Here is a 27,826-nt window from a genome sequence, read left to right as displayed (position 1 = left end):
GAGGGCAAAACAGAACCGTGTTGGCTTTGGCCTCTCCGAGGCCTCGTGGTGGATTAAGTGCTGCTTCCTTTTGGCCTTGGAGGCCGAGAACAAAAGCTGCCTTCATTACCCAGCCAGGTTGGCCCGCTGCCACAGCACCACTCAGCAAGCAGCATCGTCTTGTGGCGGTGATACGGGATGCTCCCTGTGTACGGGTGGCAGTCTGGGCATGGCAGAGGAGCTGACGCAGAATGGGAAAGGCGAGATGCTGCAGGTGTGCCCAGGTGGCTGAGCGGTCCCCTCCCAAGCGACGGATTTAGGAGCTGTTAAGGAACCCAGCTCTCCCAGTCAAAGCAAAGCAGATCCCCAGCTCTAGACAGCCCGCTTTGCACTGTTCAATGAGTGTCTAACCCAAGGAGGGCTGGTGAGAGGGGAAAGCCTCTGTGGGCAGAGATAATGAGCACTGGATGGTATTATAGAAACACACACTCGAGGTTCTCACCTCTGTACCAGATATTATAATTTCAGGCATTCTCAGGGTCATATAAATTCCTAGCCTGCCGGCTAACTCAGCCACCCAGATCTGTCTCCACATCTTCAGGGTCCTCTTCCCAAGAAGAGGTGGAGTTGCCAAAAGACCCCATCTTCCTTACAGCCAATCAACACACCAAATAAGCAAGGGCTGCCCAGTTGTGTGATCTCTGTTTCTCCCTTTCTCTTTTTCTCCTCCACTGAGCTGAAACAAGCAGAATATGAAGAACCGAGCGCTTCCCTGTTAGCTTTTGCCTTGGTTTGCTTATCCGCGGAGAGGATTTATTGATCGAGCAACCAAGAACCAATATTTTACTTAGGACCATAAAGAGCGTCTTCCTAAATTAAATGGAAACTGGAAACATCCGCAGCTCGGAGGGACTTGTAGAGAGATGTCGGGGCTTCTGAGTGTTTAATGGCTGTGTTGCAGTAAGGGAAATTCCAAACAAATCCTTTCCGAGGGTGCCAAGTCGGCTTTGCTTCCATATTGTGATTCTTGCCACGTAAGTTGCACTCCATGCTCTGGTAACTTCCAGATAGGATTATTGCAACACTCTCTACGTGGGACTGCCCTGGAAGATGACTTGGAAACTTCAGCTGGTTCAAGAGGCAGCAGCCAGGTTACTGACTCGAGTTCCATGTACAACTCAAATAACCCCTGTTCTAAAAGCATCGGTTGCCAGTTCATTTCCAGGCCCAATTCAAGGTGAAAGATTGCCTCCCTCCCTACAGACCCTCTTGAGTGCTAAGATTGGCAGAGGGTGTTAGAATTCCTGCTCCATGATTGCAGTCATGGGATTTTTGTCTTTCACATGACGGTATATGTTTTGACTCCACAGAGTGGGAAGTGACGGAGACAGGATGTTTGTGTTACTGTGTTCCGTGAAGTGGGGCTATTGTCCTTTGTTCTTTTTCTCTTTGCTGTCTGATGCTAGAGAGGGAGCCATATTGCAGTGCTCTGTGTGTGTTTATATATAAATGCAGTGGTACCTCGGGTTACATATGCTTCAGATTACATACACTTCAGGTTACAGACTCCGCTAACCCAGAAATTATAAAGTTTCCCCATTCCTTATTAAAATTTTGGTCTTCCTGATTTCTGATTCTTCTAGTCATTTTAGACATTTCGGCATAATCCATCAACTCGATCTGCCACTTCTTCTCTGGTAGGGACTTTATCTTCTTTCCATTTCTGGGCCAATAACACCCACACAGCCGTGGTCACATACATAAACTGTCTTTTCTGCTCCCTTGGGATTTCAGTAATATCCAAAGGCAACACGATGACCAAGTCCCATACAGTGGTACCTTGGGTTAAGTACTTAATTTATTCCGGAGGTCCGTTCTTAACCTGAAACTGTTCTTAACCTGAGGTACCACTTTAGCCAATGGGGCCTCCTGCTGCTGCTGCGCCGCCGGAGCACGATTTCTGTTCTCATCCTGAAGCAAAGTTCTTAACCCGAGGTACTATTTCTGGGTTAGCGGAGTCTGTAACAGAAGCGTATGTAACCTGAAGCGTATGTAACCTGAGGTACCACTGTAATGTAATGTCAATATAAGCTCTTTATATAATCTATACAGAACATTGACTAGAATGAAACACATGAAATATGCGCTCTCTGCAAAACCAAATAAACAGAAATCTTGTAAATCTCTGAAAGTCACAAAATGTGCAAACAGATGTAGTGAACAGTGATTCTGGATACACCCACTGTTTCGTGGAATTCTTCTTCAGCACAGCAGAAGGATACAGAAATGCTTCACAAACTGCCAATTAATTATTGAAACGATGACCTGCATATGCATGGTAACTTACAATAACTCAAATTATTATAAACTGTATGCATGAACTATAATGTCCTTGGGATTTCGGCACCTAGAATTCCTAAAAGGAAGACTTTGGGGTTTGCTTTTTTTATAGAAAAGGTTATTTTAAACATTTTTTCAACTCATTATATATCATGGTCTACTGTGATGGATAGTGTCTCCCCAGAATCTTCTTGGGCAATGACTCCTTCCCCTCACCTGATACCTCATGCTTCTAACTGGAGATGTCAGGGACTGAACCTGGGACCTCCTGCGTGTTAAGGACATAAGGAGAAGCTGCTGGACCAGGCCAAAGGCCCATCTATTCCAGATCCTGTTCTCTCAGTGGAAAGCCAGGTACCAGTGCGAAACACACACACAGGACCTCAGGACAGCTGGCCACCTGCATATTCCAGCAAGAGGCCTTGAGAGCCATACTGCACCCAACAGCAAAGACAGCCGTTGTGTCTAGCAGCAGACTTGTCCTCCATGGATTTGCCTAATCCTCTCTTAAAGCCATCCAAGTTGATGTTCACCATGGTTGTGTGTTGCCCTTGAACTACAGGCTCATCAAAGCACATGGCACTGCTTTTATAAGGAGCAAAAGCAATGGTCCATCTAATCCAGGATTAAACACCAGGAAGAGAACGCCACCTGATATCTTTTCAACAGAGATGCTGAGCTTGGTTCCGCTTGTGTGCGAGGCACAGACGCTTTGCCCCTCAAGCGGGGTCGAGCTTCATCGTTTCCCCAAGGATTTCCACAGAGCATCTGCACCGAGAAGCTGGATCCTCTTCCTTCTGCGCTGTCAGCGATCTCTCCTGGCAGGATCCGCAACGCCGCGTGCCAGGCGGTGAGAGATGGAAGCTCCTTTTAGGAAGAGTCTCTCGTGCCGCGGGCCTGGGGAGCTGGCCAAGAAAGAGGAACACTGTCCAAGCTGGCAAAAGGCAGTATCTGGGTGCCCTTCACCTCATCCCAATGCGAAGGGGCTGGGAGAGGAAGCTGAGAAGAACGTAAGGTGAAGGGAAGTCAACCAGGTGCTTGCGTCCCTGAAGGACCTCTTAGGTGAATGACCCACTGTTCTCATGGGGATAGGGGTTGTCATGGCAACTGAAAGAAGAACCGGGATGCCCAGAGGAAGAGGTGATTCACTGAGTGCCTGTCCTGCGGGCAGCTCCCTTTCAGCGGACGGTTTAGTGGGGACAGGCAGCTAGTGCAAGGAATGAAACTCCTGCTGTTCCTCTTCCCATTGATTGGTGAGTAACTTGCCACAGACAGGATTGTTGCTTGCTTAGTGTGCGCTGCACCCAATCTGCTTTGGAACCAGGGGTGCTGGTGCTGGAATGGTCTCCTCAGTATGGGGAATTTGCCAAACCCAGGTGACATTTACCGGTAATTGTTTTGCCAACTTGCCAACATTCCAGCCAGACATATTTATCAGCAAGGATGGACCTATTTTTCCATTTCTAGCTTCGCATTTTTCCATCCTTAGTTCAGCTTATCCACCTTTCTAAAGGTAAAGGTAAAGGTAAAGGGACCCCTGACCATTAGGTCCAGTCGTGGCCGACTCTGGGGTTGCGGCGCTCATCTCGCTTTATTGGCTGAGGGAGCCAGCGTACAGCTTCCAGGTCATGTGGCCAGCATGACTAAGCTGCTTCTGGAGAATCAGAGCAGCGCATGGAAACGCCGTTTACCTTCCCGCCAGAGTGGTACCTATTTATCTACTTGCACTTTGACATGCTTTCAAATTGCTAGGTTGGCAGGAGCAGGGACCAAGCAACGGGAGCTCACCCTGTCGCAGGGATTCAAACAGCCAACCTTCTGATCGGCAAGTCCTAGGCTCTGTGGTTTAACCCACAGCGCCACCCACGTCCCATCCACATTTCTACGTCAGCCTTAACAAAAAAAAAAGACCTAAAAAGAATTGATCAGCCTTTTAGTACAAGTTTCTTGTAATATACAATTTTTGGGTAGGTGTTATTTTGTTGGAGAACTGCATTGCAAAATTCAGAGACGTAAAGCTTTCAAAGGATAGCTGTGTTTCGATTTACATACTGGTTTATGACTTAGTTTAAACAGTCATAGCCTCCCCCAAATAATTTTGGAAGCTGCAGTTTGTTAAGCTGCACATTGTTTCCCTAAATCCCGGAGGAAAGCATGCAACCAATCAGTGCAGCTGGCTGCTGTGGGAATAAGGAGGAAAGGATCAGTCCATTTTGGTCCTCTCGGACCCTCAGATTTTTCCATCTTAAATTTAGTTACACACACACACACACACACACACACTCCTCATGAAAATTCTTCAGCTTTCTAGTGTAAATTTCTCTTAAGTAGCACAATTTAGTATGCAGTTTTGACCCAGGTACACATTTTTGCAAGCAATTTCTCATGACCAAATGCATTTTTGTACATTGCTTTCACTAATATATTTATTTTTATGCACACCGGTATTTTTTTGTTTGTTTGTAAAACATATATTTTGGTAAACATTATTTGAGTGGAGAACTTGCATTGCAAAAATAACAATTATAAAAAATCAGTTATGTGCAACCTTCAACGGATCACTGTGTTTTGGTTCTCATATTATTTTGGAAAGTGTGAATTTTATGGATTCAGCTTTAAATAAGAAGTGCATTAGATTTCCCCCCCCCCTAATCTCTAGGCCACCTGCACACTCCCACTATGATGAGAGCACTGTAATGCCTTGTGCTTCTTTTTAAATTATAGCCATTCTTTCTAAACCTGGATATATCCACATAAAAATGAGTATCTGCAAATTTTATGCAAAACCGCTCCTTCCCCACCCATTGATAATCTGTAAGAAATTGAGACGGCAATTCAGGGGGCCAGTAACAGCTGCACATCGCACTCTTGTTCCAGGGACGACTCCGCAGATCAGCTCAAAAGCTGGCGACCCTGAGCATGTCTCCAGGAGTGATGAGACAACCGGAGGCTCCTTTGGAAGTGATGAGAATGTACAGGTGTGGCCAGGTATGGGAGTACCAGCATCATATGGCTTTTGTAGTGGGATGAGAGAACCAGAATCGATTACAGGCCCGGAAATCTTTCCAGGTGCTGCTTTCAGAATGTTGTCCAAGAAAGAATAGATTGGGAGATGACCTGCAGGCCCAGAGGCCAGATACTGCCTTCCTGGCTTTCATATCTGATCCTTGGGCTCTTCCCAGATCACAGTCCTCCACAACCTTAGTTCATACCCTCCTTGAGTGTGTTAGCCTGTCTGCAGTTTCTCTGGTACACCTTTTTGCTTGCCTGAATGCAGGACATGTTGGATGGATTTTGTAGGTATATATTTACTGTTCATCCCCCCGTTACTCGTGTGTGAGCAGAACGTTTAAAGTAATCAGTTTAGCATTTAAAACAATTAGTTAGCTGTTCAAAACATCATGCCTTGCAACATTAGAGTGGAAACTTTGGAAGCAGGCTGTGTAACCTTATTTTTATTTATCCAGGCTGTGGAAGCAGAATGGATTTTTCTTTTCCCCACTCTTAAGAAAAGAACCGTGCAACAGACTGTAAATCAAGCATAAAAATAGTGTTTCACTCACATAAAAATCTTGCCCTCGATTCCAACATTAAAAGTAATGAAAGGAAGGCCGGCAAACTCTACTTCTAGATTACAAAATACATAGTTGAGTTAAAAAATGGAGTCTCTGCTGAAGCGGAGACCAGACAGATATCTATCTGCCTTGGAGGCATAGTGGAAAAGAGAGAATTGTTCTATGGCAGGGAGAAGTAGATAAGATTAGATGCTTTTGACTTTTCCCACATCAGAGAACTCAAGGGAAGTGACATCACACAGTGCCTTCTCTAGTAATCAGGAGCTCTGTGAGTCTTAACCCCTTCATATCCTTATTTAGCAAACATGCATTGTTGGATTTGACTCTAAATTCCCACAGCATAGGGGTGTATGATGAAACTAGCTTAGTGCACAAATATAAAATGCACATTCATTGCTCTGCTCGCTTTTGCCTCTGGCCCCATCCGCTCCTGGCATGTGGCCCCTGGAAAGCTGCCCTGAAGGGAATGCGGCTCTCCGGCTGAAAACAGTCTCCCACTGCTGTTCTATGGCTTGCTGTCCCTTTCCTCAGGATGCAAATAATTAAGAAACCCCATGAAAAACAATCAGGGCTTCTGCTGCTCATTCCTCAACTTCCCCTTCGAGAAAACCTAAATGAATAATATATGGCCTTTGTTTCGCTATTGTCAGGGAGAAGAGGAGAGCTGAGTAGCTGATCCGTCGGAGGCTGTCCTTAGAGGGATATCCACCTCCGCTATGACGCTCCTTGCCAGAGAAGGGAGCGGAGAGCAGAGAGAACTAAACTCTCTACTGCTAATGTCTTAAAGCAAGTGGGATTGGATGCAACCACCAGTTGCAGAAGGAGGAGGGTTGGCCATCAGCTCAAGCTAGTAGCTGGCCTCTGAGTTCTATTGATTTGTTGTTGTTTTTTTTATAAAATTTTTTATTGCGTTTCTTTCCATAAGTTAACAGATTAATTTACATAGCAACATACAAGAAACATTTTTTTTATATATATATGAAGAAAAATAGAAAAAAGAAGACAAAAGTTAAGTATCATCAAATTCACTTTCTTTTGGACCTCCTCACATCCTCTCAACATTGCTTTCATTATTCTAACCAGTTCAGCAATTTATTATCTTGTTTCACATCTTATTGTACCTTTGAGTTTATTATGTTACCAATTTCAAAAGTTTGTAATTTGTTTTCAAGACTTTTAATAAACATAATATTTTGTTTCTAATTTATCTCGTTTTTTTTCATCATTACTTACTTTATCATTTACTTAGATAATTTGCAGAAGCGTGACGTTTCTTAATCGTGCAAATCTTAACATTCAAACAACTTATAGTATTTTTGCAAATAGTCCTTAAATTTTTTCCAGTCTTCCTCCATTGTTTCTTCGCTCAGATCTCGGATTCTGCCAGTCATTTCTGCCAACTCCATGTAGTCCATCAGCTGCGTCCTCCAGTGTGGGTAAATCTGGTGTCTTCCAGAACTTTGCAATAAGGATCCTTGCTGCTGTGGTTGCATACATAAACAAGGTTCTATCCTTCTTTGGCACCTTCCGGTCCACCATGCCCAGAAGAAAGGCCTCTGGTTTCTTAGAAAAGGTATATCTGAATACCTTTTTCAGCTCATTATGTATCATTTCCCAAAAGGCCTTTACTTTCGGGCAAGTCCACCAGAGGTGAAAGAATGTCCCTTCTGCCTCCTTGCATTTCCAACACTTATTATCAGAAAGATGATATATTTTAGCCAACTTGACTGGGGTCATGTACCACCGGTATACCATTTTCATAATGTTCTCTTTCAAGGCACTACATGCCGTGAATTTCATACCGGTGTTCCATAACCTTTCCCAGTCCTCAGACATAATGTTGTGTCCTACATCCTGTGCCCATTTTATCATAGCAGATTTAACTGTCTCATCCTGTGTGTTCCATTTAAGCAGCAAGTCATACATCCTCGAAAGTACCTTAGTCTTTGGTTCTAGTAACTCCGTCTCCAGTTTCGATTTCTCCAACTGAAAACCCACTTTTTTATCCATTTTAAATACCTCTTGAATTTGAGCATAATGTAACCAATCTCGCACCTTATTTTTTAGTTTGTCCTGGCTTTGGAGCTTCCAATTATCTCCAACTCTTTCAATCAATTCCCAATATTTTGGCCAGTAGGCCTCCATATTGGGCCTTTTTTTAGAAATCTTGGCTTCCACTGGTGATAACCACCTCGGGGTCTTACTTTCTAATAAGTCCTTGTACTTCATCCAAACGGCAAAAATTGATTTTCTGACAATATGGTTTTTAAACAGTTTGTGAACCTTCGCCTTGTCATACCACAAGTATGCATGCCAACCATACACATTATCAAACCCTTCCAGATCTAGGACATCGGTGTTTTCCAACAGAAACCAATCCTTCAACCAGCAGAAGGCTGCAGCTTCGTAGTACAACCTTAAATCCGGCAGGGCAAACCCCCCTCTTTCTTTTGAGTCAGTTAGTATTTTAAATTTTATTCGGGGCTTTTTGCCCTGCCAGACAAACTTAGAGATATCCTTCTGCCATTTTCCAAAACATTCCATTCTGTCCACGACCTGAAGGGTTTGAAATAAAAATAACATTTTTGGCAAAACACACATCTTTATAGCTGCGATTCGGCCTGACAAGGTAAGTTTCAATCTTGACCAAATATCCAAGTCTTTTTTAATTTCCAACCAACATTTTTCATAATTATCTTTAAAAAGGTTTAAATTTTTAGTGGACAAGGATACCCCCAGGTATTTCACTTTTTTAACCACACTTAGCTCTGTCTCTTTCTGGTACCCCTCTATCTCTGTAGGTGTCAGATTTTTGACCAAAACCTTAGTTTTTTGTTTGTTTAGCTTAAATCCCGCCACCCGACCAAACTCCAAGATAAGTTCCAGAACTCTTTTTGTACTAGATTCTGGCTCCTGTACTGTCAAGACTAAGTCATCTGCGAAAGCTTTCAGTTTGTATTGTTTCGCTCCGACCACTATACCTTGCACCAACTGGTCCTCCCTGATCATATTCAGCAATACCTCCAGAACAGAAATAAATAGCAGAGGGGATAGAGGGCACCCCTGTCGTGTCCCTTTTTCAATTTGGAGTTCCTCCGATACCACATTGTTCACTATCAGCTTAGCTTTTTGCTCTGAATAAATTGCTTCTAGTCCATTTTCAAACCCCCGTCCCACTCCCATCCCTTTCAAGTTTTTCTTCATAAACATCCAAGAAATGTTGTCAAATGCTTTCTCCGCATCAATGAAGATTAAGGCTGCCCTTGTGTTTCTAATTCGCAACAGCTCCAATATATCAATAATGTTCCTAGTGTTGTCAGACATGTGTCTACCAGGGAGAAAGCCTGCTTGGTCCTTGTGAATTACTTCCTTTAATACATTTTTAAGTCTATTCGCTAAAATGTCTGCAAATATTTTGTAATCCACATTCAGGAGTGAGATGGGACGGTAATTCTTAAGCTGGGTCTTTTCCCTTTCTGATTTGGGTATCAATGTGATGAATGCTTCTTTCCACGTTTCCGGTGCCCTCCTCCCCTCCATAATCTGGTTACAAACCTCCAACAACGGTTGTATCAAGAAGTCCTTCAAAGTCTTATAATATTTGGAGGTGAGTCCATCCGGGCCTGGAGATTTGCCAAGTTGCATATTTTGAATGGCACCTTCAATTTCCTGTTGAGTTATTTTGCTGTTGAGAATTGATCTTTTGTCTTGACTTATTTTAGATAGTCCATTTGTCCTCAAAAATTGGTCTATTTCCGATTCTTTCTGAGGCCCCTGTGCATAAAGCTCTTTGAAATATCTGTGGAAGCACTTTCTTATTTCTTCTGGTTTCTGAACTATTTTTCCTTGAATCTCCAAGTTTGTAACCGTGTTTAACTTTTGTCTTTTTTTCAACTGCCAAGCTAACAACTTTCCACATTTGTTTGCTGATTCAAACGATCTCTGCTTCATTTGTTTAATTTTCCATTCAATCTCTTGATTGATCAATTTCGAATATTGTGCTTGATGGAATTTGATCTCTCTTAGCACCTCTTTTGACTTTGGTTTGGTTCTCAGCTTTTTCTCTCCTTCACTTATTTTCTCTAGAATTTTTTCATTTTTTCCATTCCAAAATTTTCTCTTTATTGTATTCTGTTGTATCAGAAACCCTCTCATTACAGCTTTACTTGCGTCCCAGATTGTTCTTTTCTCCACCGTAGTATTCAAATTTATTTCAAAATAGTCCTTTAGGGTTTTTTGGGCCTTCTTAACAATCTCTTGATCTCTCAACAAGGTGTCATTCATTCTCCATCTGAAGGATCCAGTTGGGATAAGTCTCAATTCCATTTTCAAGGCGTTATGGTCGGAGCAGGTTTTTGGGCAGATTTCCACTTTTCTTGTTTTCGGTGCCATCCCTCTAGATATCCAAATTTGGTCGATTCGTGTCCATGACAGATGGGCCTCAGAAAAGAAGGTTCCTTCTTTACCCAAGGGGTTCTTTGTCCTCCAAATGTCAATCAAGTCCATATTGTCTGTCATTTCAAAAAAAGTTTTAGGAAGTCTGCCGTCTGTTGTTAAATTTTGATTTTGGGATTTGTCCATATTTGTTGACACCACCCCATTCATATCTCCCATCACAATAATGTTAGAATAGTCCAGATAGTCCATCATTGTCTCATGCAGCTTCTTGTAGAATTCTGATTTTCCATCATTTGGCGCATAAATTCCTAATATCAAAATCTTCTCTCCTTGTGTTTGAATTTCAATTGCGAGAGTTCTTCCATGATCATCTTTAAATAGAAATTTTGGTGATAGGTTCTCCTTTGCATAAATTACAACACCTCTTTTTTTAACTTTGTCAGATGAAATAAATTCTTGGCCAAGTCTTTTATTGATTAGTACTTTCCTGTGGAGCCTAGTCACATGTGTTTCTTGGAGACATATTACGTCCAATTGTTCTTTTTTTAGGATATGAAATATCCTCCTTCTTTTTTCCGGAGAATTCCCGCCATTTATATTCCAACTAAGTAGCTGCAGAGACATCCTGTTCTAATTAAGATGTTCTTAGGGTGAGGTGCCTTCCTTTTGCTCAGATCCCAAGGGTGCAGGCGTTGGCCCGCCTCCAGGCAGTATTGGTGTTGGTAAGGTTGGAAGCCAATCTGTTCCTTTTTGGAGATCTTCTCCGTGGTCGTGAAGGAACTTTTGGTTATCTTCAGGTGTTCTAATTTTGACCTTCCTTTCTTTGTAGGTGAAGGATAATCCTTGTGGAAACTCCCACCTATAGGGAATTGCGTTGTGTCTCAGCAATTTTGCTAGTTCTGTATAGGTGGCTCTAAGGTCCAACAACTGTCTCGGAATATCTCTGTAAATTTCCACCCTTTTATCTTGAATTTCGATTGCTTTTTTGAAGTGAAGACCTAGGATCTTATCTCTCTCTTCCTTTGATCTTAAAATTATCAAGCAGTCCCTGGATCTGTCTTTCCTTGCCAATCTTCCCAGTCTATATGCCGAGACAATCCTGAAATCTGTGTCCTCCTTTAAACCCCAGAACTTCGTGAATTCCTGCGTCAAGTATCCAATCAAGTCTCCTTGCTCTGAGTTCTATTGATTTGGCCTGACACCCAGTACAGGTTGATCTGTTAGGGCAGATGTGGCACTGCCCCACCAACTCCTGTCTGCTGTCAGCCACCCCACTCTGCCCTTGCCCAGGGGTGTGTCCCTGGCTTTCAGCTTCTTCCTCCTTAGTTTTAATGTAAAACTCCTCAGGGAGGAGAAGGATGCGGACAAAAATATACTGACGTGCCTCCATCTGTCATTGGCTCTGATTCCACCTACTGTTCGGCTTCCCTGCCTTCCACCCTGTTAACAGAGAAATCTGAGGGCTCCCTTGGACAAAAAAAACAAGGACACCAGCCAGGAATACCAGAGCAAAACAGCAGCCAGTAGGCTTGGTCTTTATTGAAGACTGTCACGACAGGACTCCCACCTGCCACAAAGGTGGAAAAAGATGGAAGCCCCGAACAAAAGAGCACCCAAACTTTTATTAGCTGCCAATCCCCATGTTACACCCCCCAAAACTACATCACTCATACATCATGAAAGGGGAGGTCTGGTGGCAGTAATCTGAGCATCCTGCACCCTGCCCCATGGTTCCCCTTGCCATCCACCAAACACCCATCAAGTGTAACAAAAAATATATTTACATTTCCCTGTTTCCCAGCCAAGTTAATCACACCCTTTTGTCTTCATCTGGGTTTGTTATTTCTGGAATGGCTACCTGTCTGGCACTCAGGTATCAGGATGCCAGGGATTTTCACTCAGACAGAGGGGCTGCTGAGTAGCTGAGCTCACATGTCTATATGAATTTCTGAAGTTTCCCCAGTGAACCAGTGCATAGATACATTTATGAGTTAATTGTTAAAGTTGGTATTGTGCAGCAAAGGCCCTTTGAATAGACAGGAAGAAACTGTGATGAAGTGTTTTGTGGGGACAAATCACAAAAGCGTTTGTGCTGGTTTTGGTAGTGGGCTGCATGTGCATGATATCTGCTGGAGGGGAACCCCCCCCCCAACCTATACATAAATTCCTGCAACAACCCTACCAGTCCCAATGGGCAGCAGCCCTCAGTGTATACACCAATGTAGACACCATGTAACCTAAGTACGGCCTGCTCTGACTGGCAGCAGGCCTTTGAGGAACCAAGCGGAGGGGCTGTCAATCAACTTGCTAGCTAGTCGATCCTTTAAATAATATTTTTTTAAAGAAAGGATGAAGGAGACTTTTTGCAAGCAAAGCATCTGCTGTGCTGCAGAGCTGTAGGGCATTTCGCACTAAGGCGATGCAGATTCTCTGCCAAGGAAATTGGGATTTTGCAGCTTGTGTAAATTAAACAAATAACCTCTGGCAAATCAACTTCATTTATAGGCACTGCAATGGTGAGCATACTTTCCCTGAACAAAGCCCCACTGAGTTCAATGGGATTCACTGCCAGCAAAAGAAAAGAAAAAAGCTAATGCAATTCTAGGCTGTATCCACAGAGGTCTAGGGTCCAGATCAAGGGAAGCCATAGCCCCGCTCTATTCTGCCTTGGTCAGACCACACCTAGAGTACTGTGTCCACTTCTGGGCACCACAGTTTAAGGAGGATATTGACAAGCTGGAACATGTACAGAGGAGGCCAACCAAGATGATCAAGGGGTCTGGAAACCAAGCCTGATGAGGAATGTTGGAGGGAGTTGGGGGTGTTTTGCCTGGAGAAGAGGAGACTGGGAGGAGATATAATAAAGGTAAAGGGGACCTCTGACCATTAGGTCCAGTCGTGACCGACTCTGGGGTTGCGGCGCTCATCTCGCTTTATTGGCCGAGGGAGCCGGTGTACAGCTTCTGAGTCATGTGGCCAGCATGACTAAGCCACTTCTGGCAAACCAGAGCAGTGCACGGAAACGCCGTTTACCTTCCCACCGGAGTGGTACCTATTTATCTACTTGCACTTGACATGCTTTCGAACTGCTAGGTTGGCAGGAGCAGGGGCCGAGCAATGAGAGCTCACCCTGTCGTGGGGATTCGAACCGCCGACCTTCTGATCGGCAAGTCCTAGGCTCTGTGGTTTAATCCACACTGCCATAATAGCCATCTTCAAATATCTAAAGGGCTGCCACACGGAAGATGGAGCAAGCTTGTTTTCTCCTGCTCTGGAGGGTAGGATCAAAATCAATGGATTCAAGTTACAAGAAAGGAGATCCCAGCGAAACATCAAGAATAACTTTCTGACAGTAAGAGCTGTTCGACAGTGGAACGGTCTCCTCGGGAGGTTGTGGACTCTCCTTCCTTGGAGGCTTTTAAGCAGTGGCTGGCCACCTGTCATGTATGATCAAGTTGAGATTCCTGCATTGCAGGGGGCTGGACTAGATGATCCTTGGGGTCCCTTCCAACTCTACAGTTTTGTGATTCTAAGCATGTGTAAGAACATGCAGATTAAGAAGTCACATTATCTGTTATTTTTTAAAAAGCACTTTAACCCCCCCTCCCGAACTAAAGTGACGCTGCATAACAGAGCAATTATCTCCACTCCAGAGAACATAAATGTGGATGTTCTTGCTTCCTGACAAGTCTCCTCTTCCAATTTCCAGTCGTTTTTCTTTTGAAAAACAGTACACTCATATTTCAAAAAGGTAACTCTTAAATGTGCATTTAAAAGAGCTGTCGCTGGTTGCCTCCACAGGAAGATTGCGCTGCTCAGGTGTCGCCTTTTCGCAATCAGCTGGAAGGAAAATTAAAACTGTGGTTCCACGTGACCATGGGTAGGCAAACCAAGGCCCAGGGGCTGGATCCGGCCCAATTGCCTTCTAAATCCGACCTGCGGACGGTCCGGGAATCAGCATGTTTTTACATGAGTAGATTGTGTCCTTTTCTTTAAAATGCATCTCTGGGTTATTTGTGGGGCCTGCCTGATTTTTTTTACATGAGTAGAATGTGTGCTTTTATTTAAGATGCATCTCCGGTTTATTTGTGGGGCATAGGAATTCATTTATATATTTTTTCCAAAATATAGTCTGGCCCACCACAAGGTCCGAGGGACAGTGGACTGACCCCTGCTGAAAAAGTTTGCTGACCCCTGCACATGACCTTTGAGATCGTTTTACTTTATCTGGTAACGTCTATCTCTTTGGTCAATGAAATATACCGTACTCGGAGTCCTGCAGTGATTTCATGCTCTTTATTGCAGCTTGTAAAACAGTGATTGAATTGCCCCCCAAACCTCAGGCTTTTATATACATTATTTACACAATGAGTCCCATCTGATTGGCTGATTCTGCTTCCCTCCTGGAGCCTGATTGGTCTTTTCCTGCAGGCCAATCAGTTGTTGCATTCTAGGATCTTACTTCCCTATTGTTCTAGGATCCATGCTTAGTACATAAGAGTCAAGATTCTGAGTGTTGTCTAGGTAAAGGTAAAGGTAAAGGGACCCCTGACCATTAGGTCCAGTTGTGACCGACTCTGGGGTTGCGGCACTCATCTCTCTTTATTGGCCAAGGGAGCCGGCGTACACTTCCGGGTCATGTGGCCAGCATGACAAAGCTGCTTCTGGTGAACCAGAGCAGCGCACGGAAACACCGTTTACCTTCCTGCTGGAGCAGTACCTATTTATCTACTTGCACTTTGACGTGCTTTTGAACTGCTAGGTGGGCAGGAGCAGGGACCGAACAACGGGAGCTCACCCTGTCGCAGGGATTCGAACTGCCGACCTTCTGATCGGCAAGTCCTAGGCTCTGTGGTTTAACCCACAGCACCACCCGCGTCCCTGAGTGTTGTCTAAGCAGAAGTAAATCCCATGGGAGGGAGGTTTCCTCAGAACTCAAGAAGGGGATGCTGGTTCAGGCCAGTGGCCCATCTAGACTTCACAGTGGCCAACCAGATGCCTGGGGGAAGCGTGTGAGCAGAGTTTGAGGAATGCTGTACTCTCCCCTCCTGGAATTTCCAGCAACTGGTATCCGATGGCATTACTGCCTCTGACCCTGGAGGCATAGTGTAGTCATGGATAGCCTTCTCTTCCATGACTTTGTCAAACCATCTTTCAAAGCCATCCGTTGAGTGCCCATCGCTGCCTCCTGTCGGAGTGATTCTCATCATTTCCCCCTCTGAATAATGAGAGGAAACTAGCAAAGTTTCCCCTTCCAGGATGCAGAACATACTGTTATGGTTGAATTCCAGCTTTCAAAACAGCCATCCTTAATTCAGTTTCATTTTTACCCAAAATATTGGTACCGTTATCAAGCATATCTAAATTTTCGTTTTGTCTTTTTAACTGGGGTTATATTTGACTACAGAACCAGATTAGGGAAGTGATTCCCGCCCCACTTTTAAAAAAGAGTAGGAAGAGCAAAACAGTTAGAATAGCAGAATTATTATTATTTTTTTAAAAAAGAAGAAAAACAGAATAAAACCTTTTAAATTTTTAGCCCAATGAAATTGAGCATAAAGTAAGCAGCAGTAAACTTGGCAGTAAGAGTTTAGTAATAAAATGTTCACAGCAGTAAAAACTTGCTGGAACAATCAGATATTCTATTGCCTGCAGAAAGCCAATTGATTTTTAAAAGAAAGAACATTATCTTTAAATGGCAAGGCATTCGTGGAAAAGAGAGATTGGGAACTGTTAGCCTTTCAGTATTTTCTTTTCTTTTTAAAGCAGGCACATACCGAGAACAGGAAATGACTAATTAAAGGGCCAGTAGGAGGGGGAAACCTCACCAGCACATTCACAGTCTGCTGCTGAAATTGTATTTTCATGGTGGGGTGCAGTGCAGTGAATCATCACGAATCAAGACTGGAGAACGACACAGAAAACACTGGAATAAAATGGATTCGCCAGCAATGCTGCCTGTATTCTCTCTGAAAACTAAGCGAATGAATGAGGCAACGGCTGGTGTAGTGATCAGTGATGGTCAGAGGAGGCGTCTCTAAGGCCAACTATTAACAGCTTTCTGTCCTATATGCTAACTGTGAGCTCATTCTCCAAGTGTGGTTTTCAACCAGTGTGCCGTGACACCCTTTGTTGTTGCTGTTGTTTAGTCGTTGAGTCGTGTCCGACTCTTCGTGACCCCATGGACCAGAGCACGCCAGGCACTCCTATCTTCCACTGCCTCCCGCAGTTTGGTCAAACTCATGCTGGTAGCTTTGAGAACACTATCCAACCATCTCGTCCTCTGTCGTCCCCTTCTCCTTGTGCCCTCCATCTTTCCCAACATCAGGGTCTTTTCCAGGGAGTCTTCTCTTCTGATGAGGTGGCCAAAGTACTGGAGTCTCAGTTTCAGGATCTGTCCATCCAGTGAGCACTCAGGGCTGATTTCCTTCAGAATGGAGAGGTTTGATCTTCTTGCAGTCCATGGGACTCTCAAGAGTCTCCTCCAGCACCATAATTCAAAAGCACCAATTCTTCGGTGATCAGCCTTCTTTATGGTCCAGCTTTCACTTCCATACATCACTACTGGGAAAACCATAGCTTTAACTACAGTGGTGCCTCGCAAGACGAAATTAATTCGTTCCGCGAATTTTTTCGTCCAGCGAATTTTTCGTCTTGCGTAGCACGGTTTCCCATAGGAATGCATTGAAAATCAATTAATGCATTCCTATGGTCAAAAAAAGTCCAAACAAAGCCAAATTTGGTACAACAAGAGTTTATTAAGTGCTCTTTAAAGTCACACATACTGTAAAGAGCATTTCAAAATTCAAACCCAGAAATTCAGAGTGGCCCAATGGTCACAGAAAATCATAAAAATGCAGAAAAAAAACCACAAGCTTCCAGATTCTTGCAAACCCCTCCCCAACTGTTCCCCCAGCCACCCAGCACACAGAAATTCAAATCCAGAATTTTTTTTAAAAAACAGCAGAATGGCCCAATGGTCACAGAAAATCAGAAAAATGCAGGGAAAAAAACCAAGCTTCCAGATTCTTGCAAACCCCTTCCCAACACCAAGTCCTTGAATTCCAAACACCCCAACCCAAAATCCAAAACCCCCCCAAAAAGTTTTAAAAGCTTAACTTACCAAATGGCTGCAAAAGAAGTTTTGGAAAAGCTTCAAAAATACCAAAGTCAACCTCAAAAAAGGCTACTATGTACACTGCGTTCTATGAGTTGCTCCTCGAAGTCAAGTCGCAACTGTATTAACGGTGTTAAGAAAAAGGAAAGAAACCTGCAAGACGTTTTCGTCTTGCGAAGCAAGCCCATAGGGAAATTCGTCTTGCGAAGCAGCTCAAAAACGGAAAACCCTTTCGTCTAGCGAGTTTTCTGTCTTGCGAGGCATTCGTCTTGCGGGGCACCACTGTATATGGACCTTTGTTGGCAAGGTGATGTCTCTGCTTTTTAAGATGCTGTCTAGGTTTGTCATTGCTTTTCTCCCAAGAAGCAGGCGTCTTTTAATTTTGTGGCTGCTGTCACCATCTGCAGTGATCATGGAGCCCAAGAAACTAAAATCTCTCACTGCCTCCATTCTTCCCCTTCTATTTGCCAGGAGGTGATGGGACCAGTGGCCATGATCTTTGTTTTTTTGATGTTGAGCTTCAAACCATATTTGCCGTGGCACCCTGGGGTGCCTTGAATGATGGTCAGAGTGGGCAATACTGGCCTCTGTCCCTCTTTCCTTCCCTCCCTCCTCCGATGCCCTCTCGCATCTCGGCCTCCCAAAGGCTTGTGCTGCTGTTTGTTGCAGGAGCCCTGGCTGCAAGCTCCCCAGGTGAATGGTGGCTCTGGGCCTGGCCAGGGGCTGCTTCCCAGGATCCTATGGGGCAGTGTGAAGAGGCACCTCTCTTCAGGGGCGGGGATCTCAGAGACTAGGGCAGCAGCTGCGGCTGCCCAGAGGACTCCCAAAGAGAGGGGAGAAGAGAGGAGGCTGAGGGAACACTCCACAAGGGAGGGTGTTTGAAAAGGGGTGAGGGGCTGCCAGCTCTGCAGGCAAGGGGTGTGAAATATACTCGGAGTCGAGAGTGGATTTCATGCTCTTTATTCAGCTCATAGTGGTGAGGAGGAATGGAAGTTCCCCCACAATATCTGCTTTATATACATTATTTACACAATGGGCTGCATGTGATTGGCTAATTGCAGGATTCTCCTGTAGGCCAATCAGGTTGTGGATTCACTTCCACCTGGAGCTGGATTGGGTGGCTCTTGTGGACCAATCATACTGCTGCATTGTTCTAGGACCAATCAGACTGCTGCATTTTGGATCCTATTGTTCTAGGACCAATCAGATTGCTGCATTTTGGATCCTATTCAACTCAGTACATAACAGGGTGACATAACTGGGCCCCACAAGGGTGCCGCAGAAAGAATGTAGTTGGTCAAGGGAGCCGTGGACCCAAAAAAGATGAAAACCTCTGGCTTATGGGATGAAAACAGTATCACCATACACAAGTGTGAAATCCCAATGTTTACAGAAGTCCAAAAAAGATTGTAAGGGTGGGAGGGATTAAGGATAGGGCACCTCCCCCACTCCCAGCAGCCCAGTTAGGACCAAGCATACTCAGTGAGCATGGGGGTAGGGAGCGAGGCGGATAGTAACGCTAGGGAGGGCCTGGCTGAGTGGCTGAAACACTAAGCAGTAGCAGCACTTCACGCTGCAGCAATCTGTTGCAGTTTCAGTTACGTCTCTAGGGAGTCTCAACAATGATAGGTCAGGGCAGGTCATGTGGTTCTATCTGACCCTTATAAAAACTTCTAGGTTAGACTAGGGGTCCCTCCAAACTGGTGGCTGTTGTGTGTTTTCTGCAACATGTTACGGACACAATAATAATGCACTAGTAGCAGATTTATACTGGGCTGCCCACACATCATTTTGCTTTACACTAGCTGACCAGTGACGTTTGCCCAGTTTTTTGCCCTGTCAGGAGAGGTCATCTTGCAAAAGTGCAACAAATACAGGACAAGACCAAGAAAAAGCTTAAAATGGAACAATTATGGTATTAAAAAGATCAGAGCAGGAAGTTATTGGGTGTGTGCTAATTGGAAACGAAGCAGAATGGGTCCCACTCAGAGTTAACCCACTGAAGTCACCAGGCCTAAGAAGGTCATGTCCATTATTTTCACCGGGTCTATTCCAGTGCTTTTTTCCTATAAAATAAATAAATAAATGTTTAGGGGTACAGTGGTACCTCAGGTTAAGTACTTAATTCGTTCCAGAGGTCCGTTCTTAATCTGAAACTGTTCTTAATCTGAAGCGCCACTTTAGCTAATGGGGCCTCCTCCTGCTGCTGCTGCCACGCCGCCAGAGCACAATTTCTGTTCTCATCCTGAAGCAAAGTTCTTAACCCGAGGTACTATTTCTGGGTTAGCAGAGTCTGTAACCTGAAGTGTATGTAACCTGAAGAGTATGTACAGTGGTGCCCCGCAAGACGAATGCCTCGCAAGACGGAAAACTCACTAAACGAAAGAGTTTTCCGTTTTGGAGGTGCTTCACAAAACGAATTTCCTATGGGCTTGCTTTGCAAGACGACAATGTCTTGCGAGTTCCTGCTGGGTTTTTTTCCTCCCACCCCCTTTTCTAAGCCGCTAAGCTGCTTATCAGCTGATCCGATCAGCAGATAAGCCGCTAATAGCGCTAATCCGCTAATCCTTCAATGGGCTTGCTTCGCAAGACAAAAAAACCGCTAGATGAAGAGAATCACAGAACAGATTCTTTTCATCTTGCGAGGCACCACTGTAACCCGAAGTACCACTGTACTCTCATTTTGACTCAAGAAAACCCCCATTTTATAGTTCGAATCAGGAAAAATAAATGCAGTAAATGGACAAAAGTACAAATATTCACAAATGTTTAGGGGTATGCGTATCCCTGTGTACCCCCCCCAAAGAAAAAAAGCATTGGTCTACTCTGAGTAGGACTGGCTTTGGGCGCAACAACCCTACATCTGCTTTTGCGAGGCCCAAGCTGTGTTGAAATGATCACACATAAAGGTCCACAAACTGTAATAAATGTACAGTTAAAAAAGTACATTTGGAGGAGCCTTCAGTTGGAGCTGGGTCCCGTGTATAGATTTTTGCCCCCTCAGAGATTCTGAAAATTGTATGACAGTTCTTCCCCTCCGCTCTGCAGATGGCGTGAGCGACTCCCAACGCATCATTGGGGGCTACATAGTTTCACCCCACTCTTCCAAGTACCTGGTCTCTCTGAAGAGGAATACAGGCTACCATTTCTGTGGTGGAGCCCTCATCAGTCGGAACTGGGTCCTGACCGCCGCCCACTGCAAAACAGGGTAAGGAGCCAAGGCACACTGCAGAACATATGAACGCTCTCCAGGTCCATCCATCAGGCATCCTGCATCAAAATAGGCTGGTGGGAGCCGGTCAGAAATAGGCAGCACTGATTTGGAAACGTTGCACAAACTCAAAAGCACATCAAAGGTTCAAAATCCAAAGCAGAAAGAGATGTTTCTTCTTGGTTTTGAGTCCCTCTTGCCTCCTTCCTAGGAGGGGAGGGAACTCTGTTGAAAACAGAAAAATAAAGTGAAGGCGGTGAAGGTCCTGTGTGAGTGTCTGGAGGCGGTTGAAGGATGGGTGGCAGCTAACAGATTGAGGTTGAATCCTGACAAGACAGAAGTACTGTTTTGGGGGGACAGGTGGCGGGCGGGTGTGGAGGACTCCCTGGTCCTGAATGGAGTAACTGTGCCCCTGAAGGGCCAGGTGCGCAGCCTGAGAGTCATTTTGGACTTGCAGCTGTCCATGGAGGCACAGGTCAATTCTGTGTCCAGGGCAGCTGTCTCCCAGCTCCACCTGGTACACAGGCTGAGACCCTACCTGCCCACGGACTGTCTCACCAGAGTGGTACTTGCTCTGGTTATCTCTCGCTTGGACTACTTCAATGTGCTCTATGTGGGGCTACCTTTGAAGGTGACCTGGAAACTACAACTAATCCAGAATGCGGCAACTAGACTGGTGACTGGGAGCGGCCGCTGAGACCACATAATACTGGTCTTGAAAGACCTACATTGGCTCCCAGTATGTTTCTGAGCACAATTCAAAGTGTTGGTGCTGACCTTTAAAGCCCTAAATTGCCTCGGCCCAGTATATCTGAAGGAGTGTCTCCACCCCCATTGTTCTACCCAGACACTGAGGTCCGGGGGACCCGGCAGAGGGCCTTCTCAGTAGTGGCACCTGCCCTGTGGAATGCCCTCCCACCAGATGTCAAAGAGAACAACAACTACCAGACTTTTAGAAGACATCTGAAGGCAGCCCTGTTTAGGGAAGCTTTCAACGTTTGATGGATTACTGTATTTTAATATTTTGTTGGAAGCCGCCCAGAGTGGCTGGGGAAGCCCAGCCAGATGGGCAGGGTATAAGTAATAAATTATTATTAGTAGTAGTAGTATAAAGATCTGCCTTGCTTTCATTGCATCCTGCCTCCATCCATTCATCTCTGACCAATCATGGACTTAGGGGACTCAGTCCCTTGGGGAGTTGGGCAGCAAAAGCCAACCACCCCAATTTTTTCTGTATCAGCGGCTGAAGGAAATTTTTGTAGAGTAGTAATTTAATGGGAAAGGAGCATGAAGGAGAAGGTGGATAGAGGAGGAAACCCGAGAAAAGGGGCAGTGGACAGCTTTTATCCAGATTTCTCCCCCTGTTGCCAGTTTTACAGCAAAGCTCTTCCTACAAATTAACTAGTGTCTTATATGGTTCTGGAGAGGTTACTACACTGCCCATATGTGGTAAGCCCAAAGACATATCAAGATCTGACAATCCTGCATAACAGACCCCTGCCTAACCCAAATCTGACATGTTTGTGATAAATCCACCCTCATCCCGTTTTCTTGCTCCTCTTTCAGAATCCACCAGATGCTGATCGTAGCCGGGGAATATTCGCTTTCCACGTTTGAAGGCACGGAGCAGATCTTCCGACCTGCCCGCATGGTGGTCCATCCAGAATACAGCGCCACTTCCAAAAATGCAGACATCATGCTTATCAAGGTAACAAAGTTTCCTGGGTGTCAGAATGGGGTCAGGATCGAAAGGAAGGGAGAGTTTCAGCTGGAGTTGTGGACCAGGTGGGCCAGGATCCACAGCCTGCTGGCCAGATCTTGACTTTTTAAAATTGCAATTATATGGGGGACTGAAAAACAAAGATAACGGAGAGACACCAGTCATGGGCATAGCCAGGATTTTTGGGAAGGGCAGGCAAAGTTGTTCAGCTTTTTTTTAGGAAATCCAAGCTGTTGAGCTGGGAAGGGAAGAGGGATGAAATGAAACAACGGGCAGCCTTTCATGTGAACAGCTCCAAATCCTTACCTAGTTTGGAGTGAGGCATCGCTTATTTTTAGCTTGTGCAAGCATGGTAGATCACAAAAGGTGCATGTGCACATGTAAACAAATCCCTATGTATCTCAGCTTCCCCGGCTTGGAACAACACACACACACAAACAACATATGGCTGCTGTTTGGTGCAAATCTGGTAGACTGAGAAACTTGTTGTTTTTTTAAAAAAGGTTTGTGCTTACAGGTAAACAGATACCAGTGTGTATGCCTATAATGACCTCAGGCAAGGCCCACCTATCCAGGAAGTGGTGTGAAGTAGCTGCCTCATGGATGCCTCCTGCCACGGCCCCATCTCTGCCAGAGAAACGGTGCTAGTATAGGTGTCGGTTTCCTGTAAGGTCTTGCGAGATCTCATCAAAGTCTTGCAAAGAGAGCAATGTCAAGGAGAGCAAAAGATCTCATGAGATTTGGGTGAGATCTTGCAAGCTCTTTCAGGGAATCAGCACCAATGCCCAGGGCCTTGCAGAGCCAGGCAGAGGCCCGGGCCAGGTAGATAATGTGCCCCCCCCCCGTTTTTTTACCCTGGGGATAACTGAAGTCTTATAAATAAGTAAGTATATAAATAATTTTCACAAAAGTTATGCTGACAAATAATTTTATTTCAAGGCTTGAACCGTATCTGCATATAAAGACAAAATGGAAAATATAAATATACAATAGTGCTTTTTAAAAATACATAGGGAAAAGGATTATTTTAAGTATTTACATTTAAAAATGCTTTCCTCGCGCTGCCAACCATGGCCCCAGGGAATCCGCCCACCACTGCCACCGCCTTTGCGCCTCCGCGTTTGCCCCAGTGCATCCCCAGCGATTGTGAATATGCTGACCGAGGCCCCCTTGGAATCAGAGGCCCGGGCCAAGTGGTCCATATGGGCCCCCTCTGTCTGGGCCTGCCAATGCCAGCGGTGCTTCTCCACAAGCAGTGGTACAGCTGCAGTGCCACTGGCAGGTGGCACAGAGGTGGCGAGTGGTGGTGTGGCAGAGCAGGGCTGCACTTCCTGTTTGCCTCAAGTGCCAAAATGGGACGTACCACCCCTGACCTCAGGATCCCAGGACTTACAGCTGAAGGAAAGAAGGCCAGGACCCACAGCCCAGGTGGGCCTCACTTAGAGAGGTGATGTGCAATTCCTTAGCTGGAGAAGGCTCAGGCGACGGTCAGATGCCTCGTCAAGCCCAGAAGGCGTCCTGGCCAGGCCTGCGTCAATATGCCAATGAATCAAAATCCTAGCATTTATTCATTTCTATGGGTTTTTTTGGGGGGGGGGGTCCCCTCCTAAATCTATAATACAGTGGTGCCCCGCAAGACGAATGCCTCGCAAGACGGAAAACTCGCTAGACGAAAGAGTTTTCCGTTTTGGAGGTGCTTCGCAAAACAAATCTCCTATGGGCTTGCTTCGCAAGACAAAAATGTCTTGCGAGTTCCTGCGGGTTTTTCCCCTCCCCCCCTTTTTCTAAACCGCTAAGCTGCTTATCAGCTGATCCGATAAGCCGCTAAAAGCCGCTAATAGCGCTAATCCGCTAATCCGTCAATGGGCTTGCTTCGCAAGACGAAAAAACCGCTAGACGAAGAGAATCACAGAACGGATTCTTTTCGTCTTGCGAGGCACCACTGTACCCTCGTTATCACAGCTGTTCCTCTTCTTCTGTCTCCACATTGTTTTCGCCAGCTTGCTCGCTGGTAACGACACATGCGACGTAACAGGCTGTATGTAACAGTATAACTTCTGTTTCAAAAAACAATTCACCACATCAGTGCTGGGCAAAGAGTCAATGAGCAAGCGTTAAATTTACAGCCTGCAGTGCATTGAAAGAAAATATTATGAAAATGATGTATAGGCAGTAGTTAACGTCAACTAAACTTGCTAAAATGTATCAAATGAATAATAAGGAATGTTGGAAATGTAAAGAAAAAGAAGGGAATTTTTACCATATGTGGTGGACATGAAAACCTTCTGAAATTTGATATATAATAACACACACACACACACACACACACACACACACACACACACACACCCTTTTTTAAAAAACGGAAGTGTTTTTACTGGGTTATAGTAGGGGAAGAAAATTCCTAAAAGAGATCAAAAATTATTTATGGGTGCAACCACTGCAGCAAGAATTTTAATAGCCCCAAAATGGAAACAACAGGAGTTACCAACAATTGAAGAGTGGCAGACGAAGATGATGGAATATGGCGAAGCTGACCGGTTAAAATCCGAAACCAGCGAGATCAAGCTTTCCAAAAAGATTGGGGGAAATTTATACAATATTTGAAGGACAATTGTAAACAGTTAACAGCATTGGCAGGAATGATTTGAAAAGGCTTATAAGGTTGAAAATTCTACCTTTTTACAGATAAATTAAATAGGACAATAGGAAAGGGGGGAAATTAGAAATGTGATGATATAGCAAATAAATAAAGTAACCATGAGGTGGGAAGGGGGGAAGTCAATGAGCTCAAATGAGCTTGAGTTTATGTGAAAAAACGAAGATTGTATTTATATGTTATAAAACTCAATAAATATCATTTAAAATTAAAAATTTAAAAAGTCAATGAGCAAGCAGGCAGTGGCACCTGCCAATCCTCCTTTGTCTGATGCTGCACCAGTGTCTGGGCTTGAACAAATGGCAACTGAGTGAGACGGTTGCAGTGATGAAGGAGCTCAATGGAGCTGCTTCTCAGGTGTGGGTTCTTTGCATACACCTGAGCACGCCAACCATTGGCACCACCGGCCCAAACTGGAGGGTCTGCATCTGGGTGAGATTGAATTGATGGATAAGTAACCTGCCCCCACCCCCATCCCTTGATGTCTCGAAACAGCTGAACCGGCCGGTGGCCTACAGCCCCTTTGTCTCCATCGTGCCCCTTCCCCAGCAAGGAGCCACGGTCCGGGACGGACGTTTCTGCCAAGTCTCCGGTTGGGGTTACACCACTCCCATCGGGGGCAGGACGTCGGACACTCTGCGCAGCGTCCACCTCCCCATCATCTCCACGTGGAAGTGCAACAGCTCCTCTTCGTACGCCGGGTACATCACCAGGAACATGATCTGCGCCGGGTTCAACACCGGGGGGAAAGATGCCTGTCAGGTAAATGCCGGTGTCCGTTTAGCAGAGGAAGTTCAGAAGACTAAATGCCTCTTTGGAAAACTGATCAGCTTAGCGTAGGGAGGCTGGGTTGGGGTCTCAGTCAGAGGCAGTAACACTTCCTGAATAGCAGTTGCTGGGAACCACAGGAGGGGAGAGGGCTTTTGTGTTCGAATCCTGCTTACGGGTTTCCTGCAGGCATCTGAGTGGCTTCTGTGAGAACAGGAGGCTAGACTAGCTTGTCCATTGGCCTGGTCTTGCAGGTTCTCCTTACGTTCTCAAGCCTGAGAGCCAAATGTGGCCCTCTAGCTCTCTTTATCTGGCCCTTGAGACTCTCCCTAGTCACATCCCCTCTCTGCCAATAGGCTGGAGATTCCATGCCACCCCTGGGTTTTTGGATATGAAAGAGGGTTCTCCCCACCCTGTACTGTACTTTCCTGTTGTCTTCCAGAATGGTGGCTGTGTTGATAGAATCACCCCCACTCTGTGCCTTTCAGAAATAAACCTTTCCCTGCTGCCCACCTTCTGCGTTTCTCCTTCAGCTGTGATTCATCTTTATTTGAGAAGGGCTTAATTCCAAGGGCAGATAATCCAGTGCTTCCTGCTTTATCAGTCCCAGTTTTCCTGGTTGCCCATAAATTGCTGTTCTCGTCTTTGACAGGTTGGGGGATCCCTTCTTGAAATGTTCTTCGAGAGAGCTGATGATGTTGCTGTTCTTTGGGGTTCACCCCCTCCCTCTTTCCTAGCAATTAAATTTCGGAGGCAACGACTGCACGCTTCCATGCTCAGTCATGCACCTAGACATATATTGTTGCACACCACCCCAAATATATACAACCTAAACCTACAATGGAGGAGCTTACAGCATTAGCATCCCAAATCCAAGAGGGTCTTCCCATAGCCACAGGCTTTGATTCCAGCAGAAATCAGGCATGCCTTTGTCACTCAACTGCCCAGCCTGCAGCCTGCTTCTAGCTTCTAGTACACACACAAAGGTAAACGTAAAGAACGTGGATGGTGCTGTGGTCTAAACCACTGAGCCTCTTGGGCTTGCCGATCAGAAGCTTGGTGGTTTGAATCCCCGCGACGGGGTGAGCTCCTTTTGCTCTGCCCCAGCTCCTGCCAACCCAGCAGTTCGAAAGCATGCCAGTGCAAGTAGATAAATAGGTACTGCTGCAGCAGGAAAGTAAACGTGGTTGCACCAGAAGCGGTTTAGTCAGGCTGGCCACATGACTCAGAAAGCTGTCTGTGGACAAATGCTGGCTCTCTCGGCCTGAATGTGAGATAAGCGCCGCAACCCCATAGTCGTCTTTGACTGGACTTAACCATCCAGGGATCCTTTACATTTACCTTTTTTACACACACACACACACACACACACACACACACACACACACACACCCCACACTGGCTTTTACCTTTCTACCTTTCACAACATTAACACGCCAATAAGGTCTTGCTTCTCCCAGAGCTGCAGCCTTGGGTTCAAGCAGAAACTAAGCATGTCTCTGCCTCTCTGTTTTCTGCCTGCTTCTAGCTGTCTCATGCACACCTCAGGCCAGACCAGCTAACGGCTAGTTGAGAGAGGGGGCCCATCTGTTTGTGTATGAATCCTGCACAGAGCCACTTCCTTTGTTACCTTAATGGCCCATACTTAGGAGCCACTCCCAAGAAACTTGTCTGGCTATTCCAGCAACTGGCTCCTAAATGTGCCACTCTTCCTTTTGAGTGTTATGCTTCCAACAGGGACCAGGTGGGGATGGGTCGAGACTTTAAAAGAGCTTTGTGAAATTACTTTTTAAAAATGTAGTTTGCTTTTTAATATAAAGAACCGATGGATATTAGCAGCTGCTTTGACAAAGCTTTAATGCTAATTCTCTTCACTGTGTTTCCACCCCCCCTTTCTTTCTCCCACCAGGGCGATTCTGGGGGGCCCTTAGTGTGTGAAGGGCGCGTTTTTGGGATCGTTTCCTGGGGCCACAGCTGCGCCAGCCCCAGATACCCAGGTGTCTACACGGCAGTCTCCAACTTCCAGAAATGGATTTACAAGACCATCTTCAAGAAATAA

General features: G+C 45.3%; 1 protein-coding gene across 1 annotated transcript; it reads left to right on the top strand.

Moving 5' to 3' along the window:
• Window positions 1-208: 208 nt before the first annotated feature.
• On the top strand, window positions 209-27,826 carry LOC308591554 (trypsin-3-like; the record flags this gene model as incomplete). Its single annotated transcript, XM_081202321.1, has 6 exons — window positions 209-263; window positions 5,197-5,307; window positions 20,458-20,617; window positions 22,187-22,328; window positions 25,495-25,761; window positions 27,677-27,826. 6 exons carry the CDS (start codon window positions 209-211, stop codon window positions 27,824-27,826), a joined length of 885 nt encoding a protein of 294 aa, XP_081058447.1.

This window comes from Podarcis bocagei (assembly GCF_964188305.1).
Source record: "Podarcis bocagei genome assembly, chromosome: 7".
NCBI lineage: Eukaryota > Metazoa > Chordata > Lepidosauria > Squamata > Lacertidae > Podarcis > Podarcis bocagei.
Note: the sequence above shows the minus strand (reverse complement) of the source record. Positions and strands in the feature narration are given on the sequence as shown.